At 35.7% G+C, this 21,517-nt stretch overlaps 1 protein-coding gene across 3 annotated transcripts in view; it reads left to right on the top strand.

The window, feature by feature from the left end:
- The window catches only part of CDH9 (cadherin 9), a 104,301-nt gene that overhangs the window by 69,505 nt on the left and 13,279 nt on the right, over positions 1-21,517 (top strand). For all 3 annotated transcript variants that reach the window (XM_076330388.1, XM_076330389.1, XM_076330390.1), the window contains 6 exons: positions 10,306-10,425; positions 12,652-12,819; positions 16,698-16,885; positions 18,214-18,467; positions 19,796-19,932; positions 21,318-21,439. In XM_076330388.1, the coding sequence (XP_076186503.1) occupies positions 10,306-10,425; positions 12,652-12,819; positions 16,698-16,885; positions 18,214-18,467; positions 19,796-19,932; positions 21,318-21,439 (989 nt within the window). The remainder of the gene's footprint in view (positions 1-10,305; positions 10,426-12,651; positions 12,820-16,697; positions 16,886-18,213; positions 18,468-19,795; positions 19,933-21,317; positions 21,440-21,517) is intronic.

Raw genomic sequence — 21,517 nt, 5'->3', positions numbered from 1 at the left:
TTTCTTTCAATTAAATCATGAAAATAGGTATGAGAATTGATAAGTTTCTAGCAACATAAAAGATGAATTATAGAAATAACAGTTACTGCTTATGTGTTTTTCTTTGTTCAATTAACAATTCACCTTGAATTCTATTATATGTCACCATTTTTCCTTCTTGCCAATCATATGGTCATTTTGAAAATGTTCTGTGTCATACACAGCCTTCACAGAGTCAAGAAAATGAAGGTAAGAAAAGGCTTATTCTGGACTGCCTTGTCTAACTCCTGCTTATTTGAAAACTACTCTATATTATTCCCACTGATACTCATCTTTTACTAAGTACATGGAACAAGATAGCTTACAGCATTTCTCAAGACAATCACTGTATTTTTCTTAATATCTAGCAAAATGCACATCTGCAAGTTTTCGCAATGACAGCAATCCTGATGCTCACATTTACTTTATTATCTGCTATCTAACCAGATGCCTCAAAATGCTTTCCAGAATAGCTTTTTCCTACAACCTCATAGATATGTGACACTATGAAATTAAGATCAAGCATGATTAAGATCTGTGCAGTTATCAATTTTATTCCTTATGAAAGTTGTTCATATCTTCATATTTAAAACACATATTGCTCACACTTAATTGGTAATTTAAAAACAAAACAAAACAACCTAACTTGCTGTCCACTGAAGTATGTACACATATGTGAATATCCTGTATTTAACAGAGTTGCTGCCAATAAACCATGAATTCTCATCAAAGCTACCTGTCAGAAAGCCAACTCAATAACAGTTACTTCACTCTGCTCCAAGGCAAATGATAAATAGCCTGTGATAAATAAGGCTATGTACACTGTATATTGGAGACGTAAACAAAAAATCAAAAGGTTTATTTCCTCATAAAGTCAAAATATGTGACAGTTGTGAAAAAACCACCAAAATAATAACCACCTCTTTAGCACACTGAGGTGGTTAAGAGAGAGGACAGGAAAAAAAAGTCTTATATTTCATAGTCCAAAAGACTAACACTTATTGACTTCATGAATAAGATTTTAAAAGATACCTTGGCATATGTCCAACTAATTTTCACTGAGACTTAGACACTCCAGTGTCGAAACCTTTGGAAATTAGCTCAGGCATTTCTAAGATTATTTCTCAAATAAGCAATTTGTAATCAATACCTTTAATCTTTTTCAATCAGAAGTTATCAAATCTATGAGATTTGTCCAAATGAGATTGTCCTCATGATGTGTGCCATTTACTGTGACCATAATCTTGCAATCAATAGCCAATGCACTTGTGATCAATTTTCAAGCATAGTGAAAACTCAACAGTCTTTAGCAGAACACTTCTGCATGTGAATCATTTGACAGATTATACTCAAGACATTTGAACACTTTTGAAGATAAATGAAATGTCTAGAAATAATAACAGAGAAGTGCCTACAGTGACCCTACTTAATATTCTGGGGGGTTTGTCTACACGTACATATACACGCGCACACACACATGTATATACTTACATCTCTATTTACTTATATATACCCATGCAAGCTCTAGAAGTGTTTTGCTTTTGTCTAAAAATAGTACTTCAACTAAAGTAATTTTAAAAAAGCCCATGACTAAGATAACCCTGGAATTTGTTTCATTTTCTCTGCTTTAGACTCCATTTCTCTTCCAAATTACAGGTCTTTATTGTCATTTCCACAGACAACATCCACAGTACCTAAACATGACAGAAGCAAGAGGCTTTCATGAATTATCTATTAAATTAAATGTATTAATTTGAATTAATGTAAATTTGAGTTTACCGATATCTTCATTTACTGCATTTTCATATAAAATTACTATTTTCCACAGCTGTATTAATGTTTAAAGAGATAGACTTTATCACCACCCAAACAGCAGTTCCCACAGATGATGCAAATGCCCCCAGATAAAATAAATATGAGGTCAACCTGTTGTCTTAATAATAATGTACTACACTCTCATGGTCATAATAGAGATTCACATATGGTTTCAAATTGCACCTGTTTGCAGAGCTGGCAAAAGGTAGAAACTCTGTAAAGATTTCTATTTACTTGTATTACAGAAGAATTTTGAAGATGCAAATGAGAGTGAGGTACTAGTTCCCAGTCATAGATAGAAATCCATAGTAAAGAGACTCTCCAAAATCTAATAAAGAGATACAAAAGCCAAGCTCAAAAAAAGAGAGCAAATGAAAAATAGGTACAGAAAACTAACTTGTTCCTTCCAAAAAAAATTCATAAGCCTGTCTGTGTTGCATTGTAAAATACAGAATTGTACAGGCATGTACATCAGAAACTCAAAGTTTAGTCCTAAAAAGTGGCAATTATTGAAAACTGTTTCTAAAAATCTTGCTTTTTTGCTCTTAAGTGAAACCTTTAGAGATTGTATGGAGGACCCCAGGTAACATTTTTTGAGAAAAGAAAAGGGCAAAGCAGAATAGTTGTTAAAGGTGTGCTACATGAACAAAGGGCCCTGAGAGTAGTGAAGAAATAACATCCCTATGATAACTTCATTATTTTATAAATTAAAAATTATAATTAGAACTAAAACCTTGGTTGGAACTGTTGGCTAGGTATTGAGATTTTTAATCAATAGATAACCACGTTGCAGCCTTTACGAACTACTACTTCTTCTAGTAGTATCAACGGGGACAAGCTCTTCCTAAGTTTATCATAAAAACAGCTGAAAGCTGTTTCTCTCTTTTGGAGTATTCCAGAAATTAAGATAGGGCAAAGGGCCAAGATTGCCAGCTCTCATCTTTAAAAAGGAAATAAGCCTTCAAGGATTCTTAAGTGGTGGAGTTTCTGTGACTGACCTGCCATGGATGGCAGCTGTCAGTCCAAAAAGCTGGCCTATTTCCACATGCTCCGTAACAGCACTGTGGTCAGAGAAAGAGTAACCAAGGTAATTAACTGCCATATTATGTCATTACTTGTTGCTCCTTCAACATATTGGTTTCACTACCAATTCTAGTTGGAACAACCTTACCATATGCATAGCAGTTCCAGACCCAGAAACATGCTTCTGGTGAGTTTCAACATTATTTTGAATAGAAATTTTGAGGATAATTTTGTGATTAATTCTTTTCTTTTTTGGTTTTAATTTCTTTTTGAACATAGACTGCAGATACTTTCTCTGTGTAAAAGAAGTGTATTTTCTAATTGTAAGTATGTACAGCATGTTGAACAAAATGAAGAAGATTTCTAAGCTGCAGTTCATTTATTATGGATGGCAGATCACTTTATACTGTACCTCAGTCACTAGGAAATGCAATGTAAAAGCTAGTCAACATTAACACTTGAAAGAGTCTGACTACTCTTTTCTCTATTTTATCACTGCCATTTGATGGCACCAGTATTGCTGTTTCAGAAGTGACTTTCTTTATGATGAGAAGGGGAAAAAGAAGCTTCCCAAAAGAATAAACATACACAGAGTTGTTCATCCACCAATACTTCAGACTACTTCTCATTCTTTTTACTGTTTCCCACTTGTTATTGCATCCATAATGCTTTTCAAATTCTCATGCAGGGCATCTGATGCACTTCACAGTGACAATTACTGCCAAAGGAAAACTAAATTTACTGTTTCAAGGTATTGAACAGCGGGAGGGCAAAGGCTAGAGGCTTTGTTCAGCTTTAGCCATTCTTTTCCAGTTCAATTTCAGACATTATGTTACAATGGTGTATGTATTGTATTCACTGGCAAAAGCCTCTACCCCACACAGCATTTCAGGCAGATTAAAGACAGAGCAGTTTAGTCACATTGCATCTTTCTATGTGGTGAGACAATCATTAGCACGTACTTACTTCTTTAATGCAAGTTCCGATAACACAATCTAAAATGTAACTTCATTTTGTCATAGAAAAGGAAACATTGATCAAAACCCCAAACATCAAAACACAACACACACAAGAAATGATAAAAATTATTTCCCCATTATATTTATAAAACACAAGGGACTGTTTCTGGAGTAAAATTCTGCATAAAAATAGCATCTCGTATTTCCGAAATTGGTGGTAAGGTCCATCTGTTTTTACTGGTATGGAGTGAAATGGAGAGGAAAAAGTAGTTCTGAGGGAAGAAGTAAGGCTATACCACGCAGCATAGCTTGCTTTTCTTGCATCTCTCATAAATTACTTTTAGTCACATTAGCAGGGATTACAGTGACTCTTTATGTACACCACAGTGGTGCAAAGTTTGTGATTCCTGGATGGGAGATCAGTGGGCAGCCGAAACAAAGGTACAGTACCCATCTACAGGAGCTAGCATGTCAACTGACTTCTCGATCAACCATTATGTGAGACTATATACACAAAAATAAGAGACAATGTTTTCAAGTGAGATTAAGTTTCATCTCATACCTATACAGCAGACTATTAAAAATCATCAACTTGGTAAAATGTAATTTATGAAGTATTGCATCTCTTGGTTTATGCCACCTTTTTGCCTCCTCTCTTTTTTATACATTTCTGCTCAATACATATGGCTGAACTACATTTTAAGTTCCTTCTTAATTTTCCAGTGTCATGTTATTGCTCCTTTGAGTCTGGTTCCTCAGGTTCCTTATTTGTTCTAAGTTGGCTTTATTTGTTTTTCGCAGTCATGCCCATTTATTCCTCTTCTAGCTTGGATCATTTATCTGTTTACCTGTTGACACTTGCTCCTTTTCTGCTTTTACTCTTTCTTTTCCTTTGCTCTTACACATCTTTCCTACTACCAACCTTCTGGCCTTTTGTGCATCACAGAAAAAGCAGTCTAGTGAAATCTCTGTTAAATTGTGGTCATGTACAAAAGAGCAAAGTTCACTTTGCAGTTCCCTATTCCTTCAGCTTTCTAGGTAGAGCTGTTTTCCAGTCAAAACATAAGAGTTACATCTCAACCTTATTTAGCCCTGCCCTTTGTACAGAAAGCAGTCTGAAGTGATGTAGTCCAACTGATGTGGTAATGAGATCCTCAGTGGTGAATTCTACACATTCCTAAACTTTTTAGGCTTGGGTAGTGCCATATGTCTGCTCCTAGTTCATAATTTCTGCAGTTCATTGCCTAAGCACAGAGTCCTATCCAGAGAGAACAACCTGCTCTCAAAAACAAAAGTGGTTTAATACCTCTCAATATTTCTGTAGCTCACTTAAAATTTCACTCATGTCTTCAGCAGGGGTATCTCCATAGTATGTCTGCATGAAAACAGTCCTTGGAGACATGTTGTCTGAGCAAACTATCTGTCCACTTATCTTTAGGCTTTTAGCCAAACAAAATTCCTGATTTTGCCTCCAGAGGTTTTCCAGAGCTCTCCCAAATCTTTTCAGCTTGTAAAAGTAATCCACTTCTAAAATCTTCCCTCCATGAATAAACTTGATGAACAGCAGATTGCCATTGTGCTTGAAAACAGGAAGCAAGCACAAGAGCTTCTCCTTTAGGAAGACAAAGTCCTTCCTGCCTCTCCACTTACCCCAGATGGTCTTCTATTTCTGAAAATGAAAAGCCTTTCTGCTTTGAGTGGAGCTCTCTCTTAAACAGAGCTAGATACACACACGCAAGTTCTCTGTAAAACTCAGAAGTTTTCAATAATTGCCAATTTTGACAGAAGTTGACTTGAGAAAAAATAGAAAGGAAGCTGTCTGATAATGTAAAAAACATCCTGTTTCAGCATTTTCCATTTTTTTTTTTATTTCCAAATGACTTTTTGAAAACTTTATATTAGAAGGCCAAAGTCTAAACCAAACATCTTATTTTTTCTTAAAATCAAAAGTTTGAATTGATCTGAAATCCTACTTTTATAAAAAATGTCAGAACCAAACTCAAAATGCATTTGAAGTTACAGAATTCCCTTTGGAAAAGAAATGTCATGGTTCTGAATGATATTTAAATTACTATCTGTCATTTTTTGAGCCAGTGTTCATGGTGGAATCTTGAAACATACTATGCTAACAACATAATCTGCTCATTTTCTTCACCCAAGCTGGAGATTACTGTTCAAAATGAAAGCTACAGAAAAAGTTATCAGTAAAAATAGCATTTTCAAATAGATGCAGATATATTCTTCTGACTGGCAGAAGCTGTTTTAATTCATGTCAACCAAAGAAGCCACGTAGGAACAAGAGTTGCATGCTGAAGACTATGTCTTTAGATGAAAAGGTAGCAAAATACGTGCCTATCTCATCTAGTGGAAGACCTCTTTTGCACTACAGCAATCCTCTGCAGGCTATTTACTTCAGCTGTGCAATGCACTCTGGTACCGTGCTAGGACACCTAATTACACCAGAGGGATGCTTTCAAAGACTGAATAGCACAAAAGTAGAAAGCATTTTAAACATAATTCAGAAAAGCATTCTCATTTCAAATGCTTTTTCAAATTTATGTCTCACTCTTCATGAGTTCTGGAAATCTGTGTCAGTGGGTCTCGGTTCTGACAATGAGTTATACTGTCCTAGATATGGAATGATGCCCTCTCTAATTCAGTTTTCCTTTTTGGACTCTACATTCTTGCATACACATACATGTATACATATGCACACACAATCACACACACACAAAGACACTACTTACACAGATTTAGTCTAGATTTGTCTTCTCTCAGGTTATCTTCACAATTATCCTTCTGCATTTTTCCACCCTTACATTAGGATCCCATCCATCACAGATGTGTTGTCAAAGTGCTTAAGCTTCCAGTCGCAAATGTACATCTAAGCAAAGAAGAAAAGGGAAAAAAAAAAGAATAATGCTGATGCTATAGCACTCATAAAGCTTGGCAAATTCAACACATTCAGCAAACTGCTATTCCTTGCTCATTGTACGCAGACATAGAGAGAATCTTTGAGAGACAAAGCCAACAAAACAGTCTCCAACCTGGTGAAAGAAGTATTGAAAATTCATCAAAACAAAACAAAACAAATAAGGAAAAAAAAAAGAAAAAGAAAAAAGAAAGGAAAAGAAAATAAGACATACCTCTTGAGAGCTCTGAGATTTAGTTCCCATCTTGAGATGGGATACGCTTGCTGAATAGGATTGGGTTGAAGTTCACTTTGTTCTGCAGAAAAGTGATGTTATTACTCCTTAGACTGCTATTGTAGTCATTCTCACATTTTTTCTGTCATCTTTCACACCACACTCAGGTGGTGTGTTTGATCTTGACTGGCTTCCAGAGGCCCACCCAGCTGCTCTCTCACTCTTCCTCCTCAACAGTACAGAGGGAGAAAATAGGATGGAAAAGCTCATGGGTTGACATAAAGACAGGGAGATCACTTACCAATTACCATCAGGGGCAAAACAGACTTGACTTGGGAAAATTAATTTAATTTATTGCCCATTAAAAATAGAGTTGGATGGTGAGAAACAAAGACAAAAACTAAAACACCTTCTCCCCAACCCCAATTCTTCCCAGGCTCTACTTCACTTCTTCATTGCTGCTCATGTTGGCAGATGTGGAAGTATCTCAGAAAGCTTCTAATTTCTAACCTAGCAGCCTGATTTATATTTTAAATCATGCTGACTTCTGTTGACAAATGTGGGCAAAAGGCTGCTTGTAACTATATAAATACATCTACATTCTGTGGGTACCATTCAGGTGGGGGTGAGGATAGGGCATAGTTGTTTTTAATTAAAAAGATCCAAACTGTTTTTGCCTCAATACCAATTACTTTGGAATTAGTGCTGAGTTCCTTTATTTTGCTGCCTTTAATTTCTGACCCCAAAAGCTAAGAGAAGTTTCTTTCCTCATTAAAAAAAAGCTGCACAAGCACTGCCTATCGTCTGTGAAGATCCTCCTTTATGACACAGCAGACTGTTGGTAGAGAAGAGAGTGAACTGCATGCTGACAATAAATTTTCTGAGGTTATACATTTGTTAATTGTTTTTCACAATTATACTATTAATTTACTACAAAGCAGCAGCTGTTATAACACTATCTTTTCACCACTTTACAAAATTCGACAAATAAAAGAAATCATCAATATTTTGCAAACTAGAATGAGATCTCATTTTGTATAAGATCCACTTGAATTATCTGATAGTGACCTCCAAAGTTTCTGTAGGGTTACAGCTTCTGTACTCTCCTCAGCAAGCATAATTATATGGCACTGGAGCCTCACGAAACAAAGATATATGTTCCAATGAGACAAAGACAGAAATTTCCCAGACTTCTCTGAGCCCTGAAATGCCTTTCTTAAAAAACAAACAAACAGGCAAAAACCATTCTCAAAACAGGCTTCAGCATTCTTTTTTCATCAAAACAGTATGCTAGGAAAAGAAAATTAATGTGCATTCAGTTGTTATGACCACACTCAAACTTCTGTGTCAGTCCCAAGACAGTGCCTAAATCAGGAGGCCACAGCAATAAGTTTTCCTGACGAAGACATTTTGAGTTGTTTGGGGGGGAGGGTGGGATGGACATATATACATTTCCCCTGATTCTTAACTTCTAGATGCTACAGTGGCACACTGTATAAGCATGGGATTCTACTGATGACTTTTACATTTTTTATAGGCTAGCAACTAATATTGACTCTCCTTTCCCTGTTAGTCTTGAGGAGGCATGGGATTTAATTTATTTGCTTTTTTGAAAGCAGATAGTACTCATGGAATTTTACATTTCTCAGAAAACTTTCTTTATTTTTTGTCCAGATGAGGAGTTCTGCTGGACACTGTTAGTGATGAAATTGTCCTTAAAAATTCACTTCTTCAGGATTATTTTACAGCTCAACTTGGCACACAGATGACCTTTAACTGTTTAACCAGGCAAAAAGTAATCTAGATTGCTGACGGCAAAAATCATCTTCAGAATTTGATGAATTGTTACCAAACATTTTTACAACTTTGTTCTGCTGGTTCGTTGCAGAGGAAGAAGTATTCCTCCTCGCTAGTCATGCTGTTCAGATAACGTGAAATAGTGGGAATTGTTACTATTCTGTAGGTAAAACTATTAAATGTAAAGCGGTATTATGTACTGTGTGAAAACAGATGCATCTAACAGGACCTAATAATAACATGTGCTCTCATAAATCTGTTTTGATTACACTTGATTTCTACTTTCCCCAATCCTTCGTATACCCTGAAGAGCGACAGTAGAGATGATTCTCTTCAATTACATCAGTCATAGGTAAACAAGCATCTTCTGAATGTATAGTCAAGACAGATACTTGACGGCAAGTTATCCAGGTGAACTTCAATCTAGAGAGGCTGAGGGTGAAGAAAAAAAGGAATAGGAAATGATATCACTTAAGTGGACAGTGCTCACTAGACCTTTTTCTTCTAAGGAAAGTGAGATACATAAAAAATACCCAGCCAAAAATAGGGTAAAGAGCTTTTTCTCAGTCAGACTTCTGCCCTTGGCAAGGAGTTAAAGACCTTTACACTTCTAGCTATTGGACTGCCTGCATTTATCCAGACATTTGTCAGCTCTAGATTGTGTTAGCAAAATGTATCCTGATGCCTTGAAAATTGCTTAGAAAAAAAAGCTTGTGAAGAACAGTTTTGTCCTGTTATATGTCTTATAAGAAAGGTTTTACAGAAGCTTTCATTTTATTCTAATCCATAAACTACACCAAATGTGTTGGCTCACAGTGCTCTTAATCCCATATAGCCTATATTCTCCTCATTGTGATCACAGGAAATGGGTAAGCCATTTTCATGCAAAATAAGTGAATGATGAAAAAATGTAGTTATCGTTTAATGGCAATTATTTGCCAAATAGGTGGATAATTTTGATCAAGGGATAAAAAAACCCCCAGAACATCTTAGTACAAAACCAAGCTAATTTTTTAAAAACATCTTAAAAATTAGTTAGGATGAGACAAAAATTTTTATTCAGTCTGACTTCAGATATTTGGAGGTTGTCATCTAAGCAGAAAATGGGTATGGGGAAATTTACTTTAGGTTAATTTACTGATTAAGTCAAACTTAAGAATCATAATGGTACTTTTCACACAGCAGCTACCTACCTTTTAAGCGAACAGTTTCAGCTGAGTTCATGTTATTACCAGAGCACAATCTTCAAACCTGTTTGATCACCAAAAAAGCCTAATACTGTGTTGGGTTTCAAAGACATATGTCAATCCCTATGTGATTACTCATGTTTAAGTGAAGCATGAAACTTAATTGATAATGATTTTAGTTTTAGTCACGAGGAAGATGATACTTTATTTTGCTGTTTGCTTGGGTAGGATAACATTGGGTTTGTCTACCAGATGCTGTTTGATTTTTTACTGAATTCAGTACTGAAACCACAGTGTGTGGTTTACAAGAAGTAGGTGTCTTCTTAAAATCTGCTGATTCCTTGTTTGGTACCCATTTAGGTACATCTGTTATTCAAGTGACAGCCACAGATGCTGATGATGCCAACTACGGAAACAGTGCCAAAGTGGTGTACAGCATCCTCCAGGGACAGCCATATTTCTCAGTGGATCCAGAAACAGGTTAGCAATTCATTCAGTCTTACTTTTTGCAATGACAGGGACAAGATGCAGGGATCAAGGCACTTTTCACTTGCATTTAAATATTGGAACAGCTTGACACAAAGCTGATACACTTTTTCTAAATGGAAATTGGAATCACAATAAAATTATGTCTTTTTTTGTTAAAAAAATATTATTGCAGAAGAAGAACTGCTTTACTTGGTATGAATAAGACTTCTGGAAGGCAACTGTTAACTGTAAAAGTCAACAGTTCAGAAAGGGTGTAGAATATTGTAAAGGGTCCAAAGAATCATGAAAGTATTAAAGCTTATTTTACACCAATTTCTGGGAATTTCATCTGTTTGTCTTTAAGAAAGAAAAAAGGAGCTGGTCAATTTCACACTATAAGGTAAAAAAAAAATCCCCAAAGGTAAATTAATTTTTTCTAAAAGTTTGTAATTCCAACAGCTATTAGAATTGAAGCAAGAAGCATTAATGTTTTTAAGTTGTAAAACATGAACGGAAGCCCTTTTCACTGTTAAGCAGGAAATCAGATAAGAGGCAGAAACAAAGAAAAAAAAATTGTGTGAACTCTGGATATCTATAATCCAAAATTAGGGTTCTAAAAAGAAACAAACAACACTCTCCCCCCTCTCCAGATACCTAATCCTAATGCACGTAAGACTTAGCAGGCATTGCATTAGCTTGTTCCTGCATGTTATCAAAATTGTTCTGTTTTGAGAATCTAGACTTTAAGTACAATTGTGCCCAGAATCCCTGAAGTTCCTAATCCATTGAGCATGCTCAGATGATGGTTGATTTCCTTTTGAAACAATTTCTTTTTTAAATACAGCAAGGGCATTATATCAAAAGGATAATGAGTCATATGGCTACAGTTTTAAAAGGGAGCATAACGATTTTGCCTAGGATTAAAGTGTTTGGGTTTTTTCCACCTTTTCCTATCTCTCTCCTTTTTCTCTTTTCTCTAATCCCCTACTCAAAAAATCTTTACCAGGCATGAGCAGGGAAACAGGACCAGTACCACACGGTCATTAACTGATGGCAGCAGGTGGTTAGGCAGGCAGACAGTTTGGGGGAGACCTGGGCTCTCATCTTTGGTTCTGGGATTATCTTTCACTTTTTCAATTTGCTTTTTAGTGTTACATATATTAACAAGCCTAGGTACGGTAATCAGAACCTGGTAATCCTGGATCAGATGTAAATGCCATAACCACTAGATTACAGAAGTTTTTTTCTTTGTTTCACTCTCTAGGAGTAGGAGCTTTCCAGGGTTGTTGTTTTTTTTTTTTTTTTTTTTGTATAATAGGACAGCTTCCATATCAAGCTGAGCTTGTAATGAGAGCCTTCTGAGAAAGGAAAGGCAGGAGTGTGAACCCTCCAAGCAAAAAAAGGACGCTGTATTTAAATTCTCCCACTTCACAAGAGAAAACTCTCATCACTTCAACCTTGCAAAGCTACCACCCTTCTAAATACAAAGAAAAAAGTTCTGCTTGGTTTTCTAAAAGAAAACATGTGTGTCTCCACTTTAATGAAAAGGTCTTTTGGGCTCTGGATCCCAGGAGGATTGAGGTCACTTCTCTGTTCAGGCTATGGTATTTTTGGTTTTCTCACCTCAGGTCCCTACTCTTTTTGTGTGCTGTACAAGAGTCTGAGACATTTAAATTACATTTATGAAATTCTTGAGATCAGACACCCAAAAAAGATTTTCCAACACTAAGTTTACAGTCTTGTCCAATTCTTTCATTAGCTATACTGTTAGCTGACTTACAGTGGCTATCACTGGGCATTAAAATCTATGATCTATTACAGTCCAAAAGAATGAATCCAGGGCATATTAGAGTTCAGCCTTGTGCTACAATATCAAAACCTCACCAGGGCTGGAGATTACAGAATGTGTTAAAATAATAACTGGGGATAGTAGCTGAAAAATATCATTAATTCAAAAAATATATTTATATTTTTGTCATTGAAAGAATAATTAAATTGACTTAGCACATCACAAACAATGAATAATGTCTCTGTTACATTTATTTCTCTTTTTTCTTAAACTCACATTATATCAGCTATAGATTGAAAGTCTTATTGCAGTATACCTTGTTTTGATTACTATGGATTAACATCTGCACAGTATATCTTACGTGAATCCATTTAAAAACCCTGAGATTAAAGTGGATGGTGCTTCTTTTCCTTCACCTCTCTGTCTCTCCTTTTTCTCTCTTCTCCAAGGCATAATCAAGACTGCTTTGCCAGACATGAGCAGAGAAAACAGGGAACAGTATCAAGTGGTCATCCAGGCCAAAGACATGGGAGGCCAGATGGGAGGACTATCAGGGACCACCACCGTGAACATCACGCTGACTGATGTCAATGACAATCCGCCTCGCTTCCCCCAGAGTATGGAGCATCTAATAGTTCTGTTCTTTGCCAAAGAACCTCTCTAAAATCAGCTGTTTCACTGTCACCATCTGAGATCTTTTTTTCTCCTTTTTGTTTTTTTTTTGGTATAAATACTGGGCCACTGCTGTGTCTGTTTATGTTGCAGCATTACTAAGGCAAATGGGAATCTCTGTCTCCATTTTTTTAATAGCAAAATATTTCTTACTTGCCATTCTTACTCTGCTTACAGGAATGTGAGCTGTAACAATAACCTAGGATAACGGCAGGGACTTGAAAGCCTTTAGAGGAATTTAGTTACAAAATCAAGGGTTCAGTTTTTGAAGACACTTGTAGTTCCACATGTTTGGGCAAGCAAATAGGTCAGCAAATTTTCTAATGCACCACCTTGCATAGGCAGAGTTGGTCAGGTGGTATGCTCCGCTGGAAGTCTAAGCATTTGGTTTTGGTACTTGTAATCTGTGTTCAGCTCTTGATGTTGAATGATTTTGATAATCTAGACCAGTTTGATACAATTAAGTTTTTTAAAAATATCTCTGTAGAATAAAAAATGGTAAACAACAGAAAGCTGTACAATACAGAAAGCTTCACAGCATACTACAGATCCTCTCGTCCTAGGCCACTGGTTTAAATCCAATCCCAAGTTGTTATAATCAGCATCTGATAACTGTTTGATAGGCTGCAGGTAGAAGAAATTTACAGCCTCAGTTCAGTGCCTGCTGGAAAAATGTCCACATTATAAAATTTGAATTGCTTGTTGGCACTGATTAGGGACCTGACTGGCTCTCTTTACAGATTCACCAAGGACTGAACAAACAGAGCTGATTTAGAAAATGTTCTCCTGGACTTGAAGAAACTTGAAAAGCACTTCAGTACCATGGCAATAAGTACACTCAGAATAGTATAAACAGGTCAACCTAGAACAGATTTTTAAAAATACTAGAAAACTCTGACAGTGTAGGAGAAAGAATTCTTGAAATTGCATATAACTTTTTTTAATCTCTATTCATGATAACAGATTGCTTTTTAAAAAGAGAGGGGAGGGGAAGTACTGCAGTCCTCATAAAGAAAATATAATTTGAATTCACACTCAGAGTTTAGTTGCTGAGAATCGTCTTCACATGGCAAACTCAAACACCAATTTTCAACCAACCTTCCTGTTTGACTTCAGGAGGGGATATTGCTTAAACTTTATGGCATGATATAGCCCATAATATTCTGGTAAATAGGAATTCCTGAACCTAAATTAGAATGCGATGTAGCACAATGCATTGTAAGCTTTGTGGCTGAATGAAATTAAATGAAATGAAATTTAAAAAATAAAGAATGAAGAACGCATAGAACTGCAAAATAACTTAGGGTTTTCAGTCTCCTTTTAGCCTTTTTTTCTTATGATACTCTTCTTTCAAGATTAGCTGAAGCCTGAAGTCTATGGAAGTTCTGATTATTTCAGTAAGTTTTGGGTTTAGTTGTTAATTATAGGGAAATTTACACAATTTGATGCCTCATACAATATTCTCTGTAGCTTTCTACTTTGAACATCACTGAAACACATTGAATGGGCTGTAGAAGACCTACTGTGGAATCTATTTAATGGTGCAATTTTCGTTTTGCTGATGACCCTTCCCTCTCATTTTCTTTCTCCTCAGCAGGGTGGTTGTCAACACTTCCTAGGGAATCAAACATAGAGAAACATCTGGAGGTTTTGATTTCTTAGATAGTTATGAAGAGGAGCATACCTTCAGAGAACTATCTAGTTCTGGAAGTCTGCTCCTTCCAAAAATCAATTATCTTCTATTTTCTCTTATGTGAGGCAAGAATAAGTGAAAATGTGACCTGAGGCAGAAGGCGTATTACAAATGGAAGCAACAGGAGTTAATGTCAAGGTACTGAAGAACGAAAGATTGATTTCTTAGAAGGACAGAAGAAAGGAAAATGGCAGAGTGCATTGTGAAGTACTGGTTGTTCAAACTGCATTAAGAAGGAACAGATTTTCTGTTTTGTTTTGTTTCCTGAAAGGAATCCTGGACAATTAAAAGACATAGGCCAAAACCGAATTTAAATGGCACCATAATGAAAATCTTACACATTTTGAATTCAATTGTATTCTAAACCAAATTTGCCATCTTGCATGCTGAAAATGTGTAGCACTCACAGAGCACCATAAAAATAAGGAATGCTTTCAGATGCAAAAGCACTCAAGAGAGCTATTTATTCTGGAAGAAGTCATAAGTAGCATGATTAAACCTGTTCTTACAGTATTTCTGGCTCACCTGCCAAACCCTTGAGCAAGCCTTCAAACTTATGGTTAGCTGCCAGGAATCCTAACTTTCACCCCATTTTCAGTCTGGTTTAAGGGAATAACGTGCATTTTAGTCTGTGTGGATTGCAGCCAAACAGTCTACTGCTGAGTTTTCACTTACAACCTTGAATTTGTAACAGCAAATACAATTTAGCATCAAACATTAGCTTCCATTTTGTTACACATCCATATAAATATAAGGTTTTTGCAGTGATACTCTTTTGTACTTTGTACATTTGGGGATAGAAACTCATTCAGCACTCAGACGTTTGGTATAGTCCTTGTACTTAAAAGGAACCTTCAGGACCCTTTAAGTATCTTAAAAGAAAGCAAAGGACATGCAAATATAGGAAATAGGCTAGCTACAAGAAAGATACTTGACTGTACTGTACTACACGTCAATACAATTTATACAGGTTCTTACTCGACCCTTCAAATAAGGATTGTGGATTTTATCAGGTGCTCATTTTGTCAGGTTCAGACTCTTAAAATATTTTTCCAATGCTACTACTTCACTCAGTAAATTAATATTAATTTACATGAGAAAACAGGTCAAAAGAAACATCAGATTCTGGAATGTCACATGTAAAATGCTGAATATATCAGATTTTTTTTACATTTTCTTGGTAACAAATAACTGCAAATACTGATTTAGAAACATTTGTGTCTTGCTAGTGATGAAAGGTCTTCATTGTCTAGTTCTGACTGGTCAAGAAAACCATCTGATTAATACTTTTTCTGCAACAGCATGTCTATAATTAGATTTTTATTGCAAATGTTGTCAGAAAATACATATAAATTCACTTTTCATACACATAGGCAAGATTAAAATGTCTGTGTAATCAGAAATATTTCTAGCAAACCCTGATTATAAAAACATTAAATGAAACCAACCATTGAAAGAGCACAAAAAGTATGTGCAGGGTAAATTAAAAAAAATCTGAATGTATCTGCATTTCAATTAACTATAGCAATTAACATGAACATGTATCCAAATACTCTTTACCATGACTCTTTAGTATGTATTACCAATAACAGATGAATGAATTACTTTCACACAGAATACCTACAAATCTTGAATATATTTTTCAAAAGAATAAAAAAAAAGCACCTATTCTATTTTAGTCTCTTTCCAAAATCCACACTGGCTTCCACAATTCTTGTGCCTTGAGAAAACAAAACAAAATCCCCTACTACTTCTAAGTATATCTAGGAACATTTCTAGAAAACTGAGAGGAAAAAAAATATCTATACTGTTAAATAATCAAGGTTAGAACGGGTGCCTTATTGTTGAGCTTCTCTGTTCCTTATAGCTGAAGAACAAAAAAAAAAAAAAAAAAAAGAAAAAAACATTAAAAGCACAGTACTAAATGAGTGAAGAATCACTTGAAATTTTTGTGACAGTTTGTCAATCAACTCCAAACCCTGTTTTAGTTTAGTATGATGACTAACAGCACTTTTCTTAAAGTGTTTCAAACGTCAAGCTACTTAAAAAATCCAGGTGAAACTGAAGTTGTTTATTATTCAGAAGAACAAAGCTTCTCAAAATAATAAATGCTTGATTTCGCTCTTCCAGGCACCTACCAGTTCAGCTCTCCTGAGTCTGCACCACCTGGGACTCCTCTTGGCAGAATTAAAGCCAATGACCCTGATGTGGGTGAAAATGCAGAGATTGAGTATAGCATCTCCAATGGGGATGGATCAGATATGTTTGATATCGTCACTGACAAGGACACACAGGAAGGGATTATAACTGTCAAAAAGGTTTATTTTTTTTCCTCCCTCTCTTTTATATGTACTTAGCTCTCCAGGTGTTATGGTTATTTTTCTTTTTCCAGGGGAAGGGAGGGTAGATCTCACAAGGGGTCAGGCTGCCAAGGAGTTGTTGTATTAGTTTTGTTCTTCTCTTTCTTCAGCAGATATCTGTTATTTTCAAGTCTCGAGGGAAATTTACTGGCATGTCACTTCACATAAAGCAATATTTCAGTGGCTGCTGTCTGTTCAATATATATAGTCTCACACACAGTACTTTTGAATTAGGGTTGTGAAAACCTGGAGGGGCTCAGTTCACAGTAAGGTTTGTCAGCTGAATGCTGCAGTAAGGCTCACAAGGGTTGGAGGCTCAACTGAAGTTTGATGAACTTACACCTCCAAGGCTAAACTGTCCCTCTCTAATCTGTCCAACAGTCAGGTAACTTCAGTACCTAAAATCTCTCTTGGTTTAAGTCCAACCTTGGTGAAACTTAAGTTGTTACATATTATGTCAATGGAAGTCCAAAGAGCAAAGACATGGGCATAAATTTAATTCAAAATACCATCTCTGACAGATTTATTGGTTCCTTTCTAGCGTTCAGACTGTTAAACTCTGAACGCTATTTTCGGTTCTATTCTCACTGAACACATCAGTAACAATTAATTGATATATACATATATGTAAATATAGATCTATACACATGTATTTGGAAACATACGTATATTTATGTATGAGCATGCACGTATAGGTGTGCACATATGAATGTATATATGCATTTGCATATATGGATATGCATAATATAAATGTCACATAGATTGGAAATCAGACTTCATAGTTTTTATTTCACTCTCGAATGTGGAGGCCAGGAACAGGTCTGGGTTGCTCCTGATGCAAAATAAACAAGGGTAGATGGTAATGCGGGAGGAATAAGGAAAAAGGAAATAGGACAGAGAGCATTTAAGAGCTGGGATAATTATTCTTGTTCCTACAAATGAGATGAGACATATAAGACTTTTAGCAATTACTACTTGTGGATTGAGTCCAACTTTCCTGTTTCTTTCTCTTTTTTGATTTTTCTTTAGATTGACACCTCCTGGTTTTCCAGGAATCTGAACAAGTAGTAGGCAGAGGGATCATAATTGCCTTGTTGCCCTATAATACTCCTTATTTTTCTTATACCTAGAACAAGCCTTAATATACTCCATGTTCTCCAAGATGCATTAAATTTTAGAGCTTTTGCTCCTAAAAATGCCTACACTTCTAATTCAGCATTATAAAACTGACTCACATTTCTTGTAAAGTGACACAATTTTCTTTATTATTATTATTTGTTCCCCAGCGTCTGGATTTTGAAAACAAGATGTTATACACCTTAAGAGTGGAAGCAACCAACACTCATCCTGATCCTCGTTTTCTTCAGCTGGGGCCATTCAAAGACACGGCTTTGGTCAAAATTTCTGTGGAAGACATAGATGAACCTCCAGTGTTCAGCAGACCTTGGTATTTAATAGAGGCAGATGAAGATGCCAAGGAAGGAAGCATTATTGGGCAGGTTGTAGCCCATGATCCGGATGTAACAAAGAATGCAATAAAGTAAGCCATTACAAAATATAAAATGCTTTAGATGTGGGTCAAGTCTCATGCACAAAGTGTGATGAGAGTGCAATGTAATAGGGGGCCACCTGAGTAATGAAGCCCATAGGGGCTACTGAAAAGTGTCAAGCAGAGAAATATCTATGGGAGCTTGTGAAGGCAAACACAGTTAACAGTGCAGGGTATGTTGAAGGACAGCCTATAGGCACCAGGTAAAAAGAAAGGAGAGGTCAGCATTTAACTGGCATCATGTTCTAGTACTTTCATCAAACTGTTCATAAGACTTATGTTTTTATACCATGTTTCCAATGGCAAACTTATGTAAAATACTCAAAATGGTGTATTTCTATGCTCCCTGCTGACTGATAGCAGTCAGCCTTCTGTACCTTCATAATCCCCTAGATATAACACTGTCTACCATGTTCCACAGCTTAACTATTTAATGACCACATTATATTAAATAAGAAATGATTGCAAGAAAGTCATAAAAATTAAAGGGCAGAGTTCAGCGCTGTGGAATTGCTGTAATTGTTAGCCATCTGCTATTATTATCTGAAGTGACAAACACAGCACTGAAATTTGTGTATTTACCATGCAACTGATTAGAAAACCTGATTTCTGTATTTCTGAACAAGCCTGTTATGTCCTGCAGCAGTACAGTTTAGGGTAGGAAGTGTGAGAGGAGGAAGAAAATAAAATAGTTTTAAGTAGTCTATGTATAAAATCTCAATTTAACCTTGTAGTGACTGGTAACTACTAGACTAATTAAAAAACACCTGTAAAATAAGTTTTTCCTTGCTGGGAAAGAACAAAGCAAAAGCAAGTGTAATAAAATAAGATTTTAAGAACTTTCATCTTAAACAACAACAAATCCAAAGATTTTTCTGGTGATTTTGATGGTCCTTGTGACATCTCAAAAATATCTTGTTATAAATTGATACTTAATTATACCTGCAATGTGTGTCCTTTGATGACTGAGTTCTCCAAGAAACAATTAATTTGCAAAAATGTTATCTAAGAATGTTCACTTTTAGTTGTTATTCTAGCATTCACTTTATAAGCTAAAATGTAATTTCAAATATCAATCCAACAAACTGCCCACATAAATAGTTTTCTCTTCATCCCACTCACTAGTCTTAAAAAATTGTTTCTCAGTATTTGTAACATGCTGCACTCCTCAGGAAGCTACAGGAAAGCTTAGGTTAATTGTAAAGAAAACAATCTTGATTAACCACAGTTAAAATTAGAAAACTTTTAGAGGTGGTTGTGCACTAAACTAGAGACTGTAATAGGAGAGAGTGATGCTCAGTTGTACTGTATCTTGACAGATATTCTGTGGATCGACACACTGACCTTGACAGAATATTCAACATCTATTCAGGAAATGGATCCTTATTCATCTCAAAGCCACTTGACCGGGAAGAAACTCCCTGGCACAACATCACTGTCATAGCAACTGAAATCAGTAAGTTGGAGATCATTTATCTCAGAAGAACATTAGAACTGAGAAAAGACTGAAATTCTACAGTATCTATGATTTTTCTTGTTTCATTAGTTTGCCCTTATTCAGATATTATCAATAGACAGTATCTTTAAATGCTCATCTAAGAGTTCGATATACTGCTTTAGGATTATCTTTGCCCATTTGTGAAAAGATAATTTGGAATTATCAGGCTCAACAAAAAACCATGCACAGTATATATTAGACAAATTAACTGGTTCCCTGAGAATTCCCAGCAAATAATTTGGTGCAGGTGTGATTCACTGGCTTTATCTTAAGCTAAGTCTTTAGGAAAATCTTGGGGGAAAAAAAGATGTCCATGACGGACAAATAACATATTGTCAGAATGACCACTGTAAACAGGGGAAGAAATTATGCTTTACCTCAACAGCTTTAACTTATCTCAGGAAATGGCTTCATTTGAAGCCAAGATTAGAGGAAATTCTTTCCCCTCCATGTCTGAAGCAAACCCTGGCCCTAAGTCTTTCACCAGGATTCTTTGCTATTCTGTTGGACCTTTTTAGATCTGCATGTCTCTTGTCTGCCTTTTCTTTCCAGCCAACTGATAACAGTCATCAGAGGGGAAACAGAGACACTGATTTTAGGGAACAACTTTTCTCCCTTCCTTCGTTCTCCCTATAGATTCCCCAGGATTCTATATGCTTAACAGACTGTTAGTCAGGTAATATGGAGAGATAAATTATACCCCCACTTTCAAAAAGACTGATACCTTTCCCTCATAAATGATTTTTCATTGTTTGGTCAAATATAGTCTCCATTTTCAATATGTGTACTGTAAGATTCATCTCCAGTGATAACTTGACCTTGGAGGTCAAGTTTGTGAAGACCAATTGATATTAACATCTACACATATCCTTTTTTTTTGTTTTGTTTTTTTACATTTTGGGGAGAAAGGACAACTTCGGGTAGTTTGGGGTTTTTTGTGTGTTGTTGACTGACACTGTTTAACTGCTTTACTTTGAACAAGTAAATGTTCTTGACAGCTCGACCTCAGGAAACAGCTTTTGCAATGAATCATTTACTGCACTGATGTATGGAATACAAGTCAACAATAACTCAGTGGCCTGTTTTTAATGCAAATCAATTTAAGTATACTTTGTATTATTTCAAAATACATATACTATAATAGAACCATTTGTTTCAAATATGAATAGGGCTTTTATGCCTATGGAATATATGTCAGTAGAAAATGAAATAAAATTGTTTTAATATAATCAAGATAAATGAACATTTCTAATGCCTATTGGAAAAAATATATTAGATAATTTCAGGTCCTTTCATAGACTGTAAATCTTTGCATTGTAATATAAATAATTTTCTTGTTTCAGATAATCCTAAACAAAGTAGCCAGATACCTGTCTTCATCCGGATTTTAGACATAAATGATCATGCACCAGAATTTGCCAAATACTATGAAACATTTGTTTGTGAAAATGCAAAAGCAGGACAGGTAAACAAATACTTATATTACTGAAGAACTTGTAATGAGACTATCCTGGTATACCATCCCGAAAACTTCAGTGTATCT

The sequence above is a fragment of the Aptenodytes patagonicus genome, chromosome 2, assembly GCF_965638725.1.
Source record: "Aptenodytes patagonicus chromosome 2, bAptPat1.pri.cur, whole genome shotgun sequence".
Classification (NCBI taxonomy): Eukaryota; Metazoa; Chordata; class Aves; order Sphenisciformes; family Spheniscidae; genus Aptenodytes; species Aptenodytes patagonicus.
The sequence above is the reverse complement of the archived record's forward strand: the minus strand, read 5'-3'. Positions and strand labels throughout refer to the sequence as shown.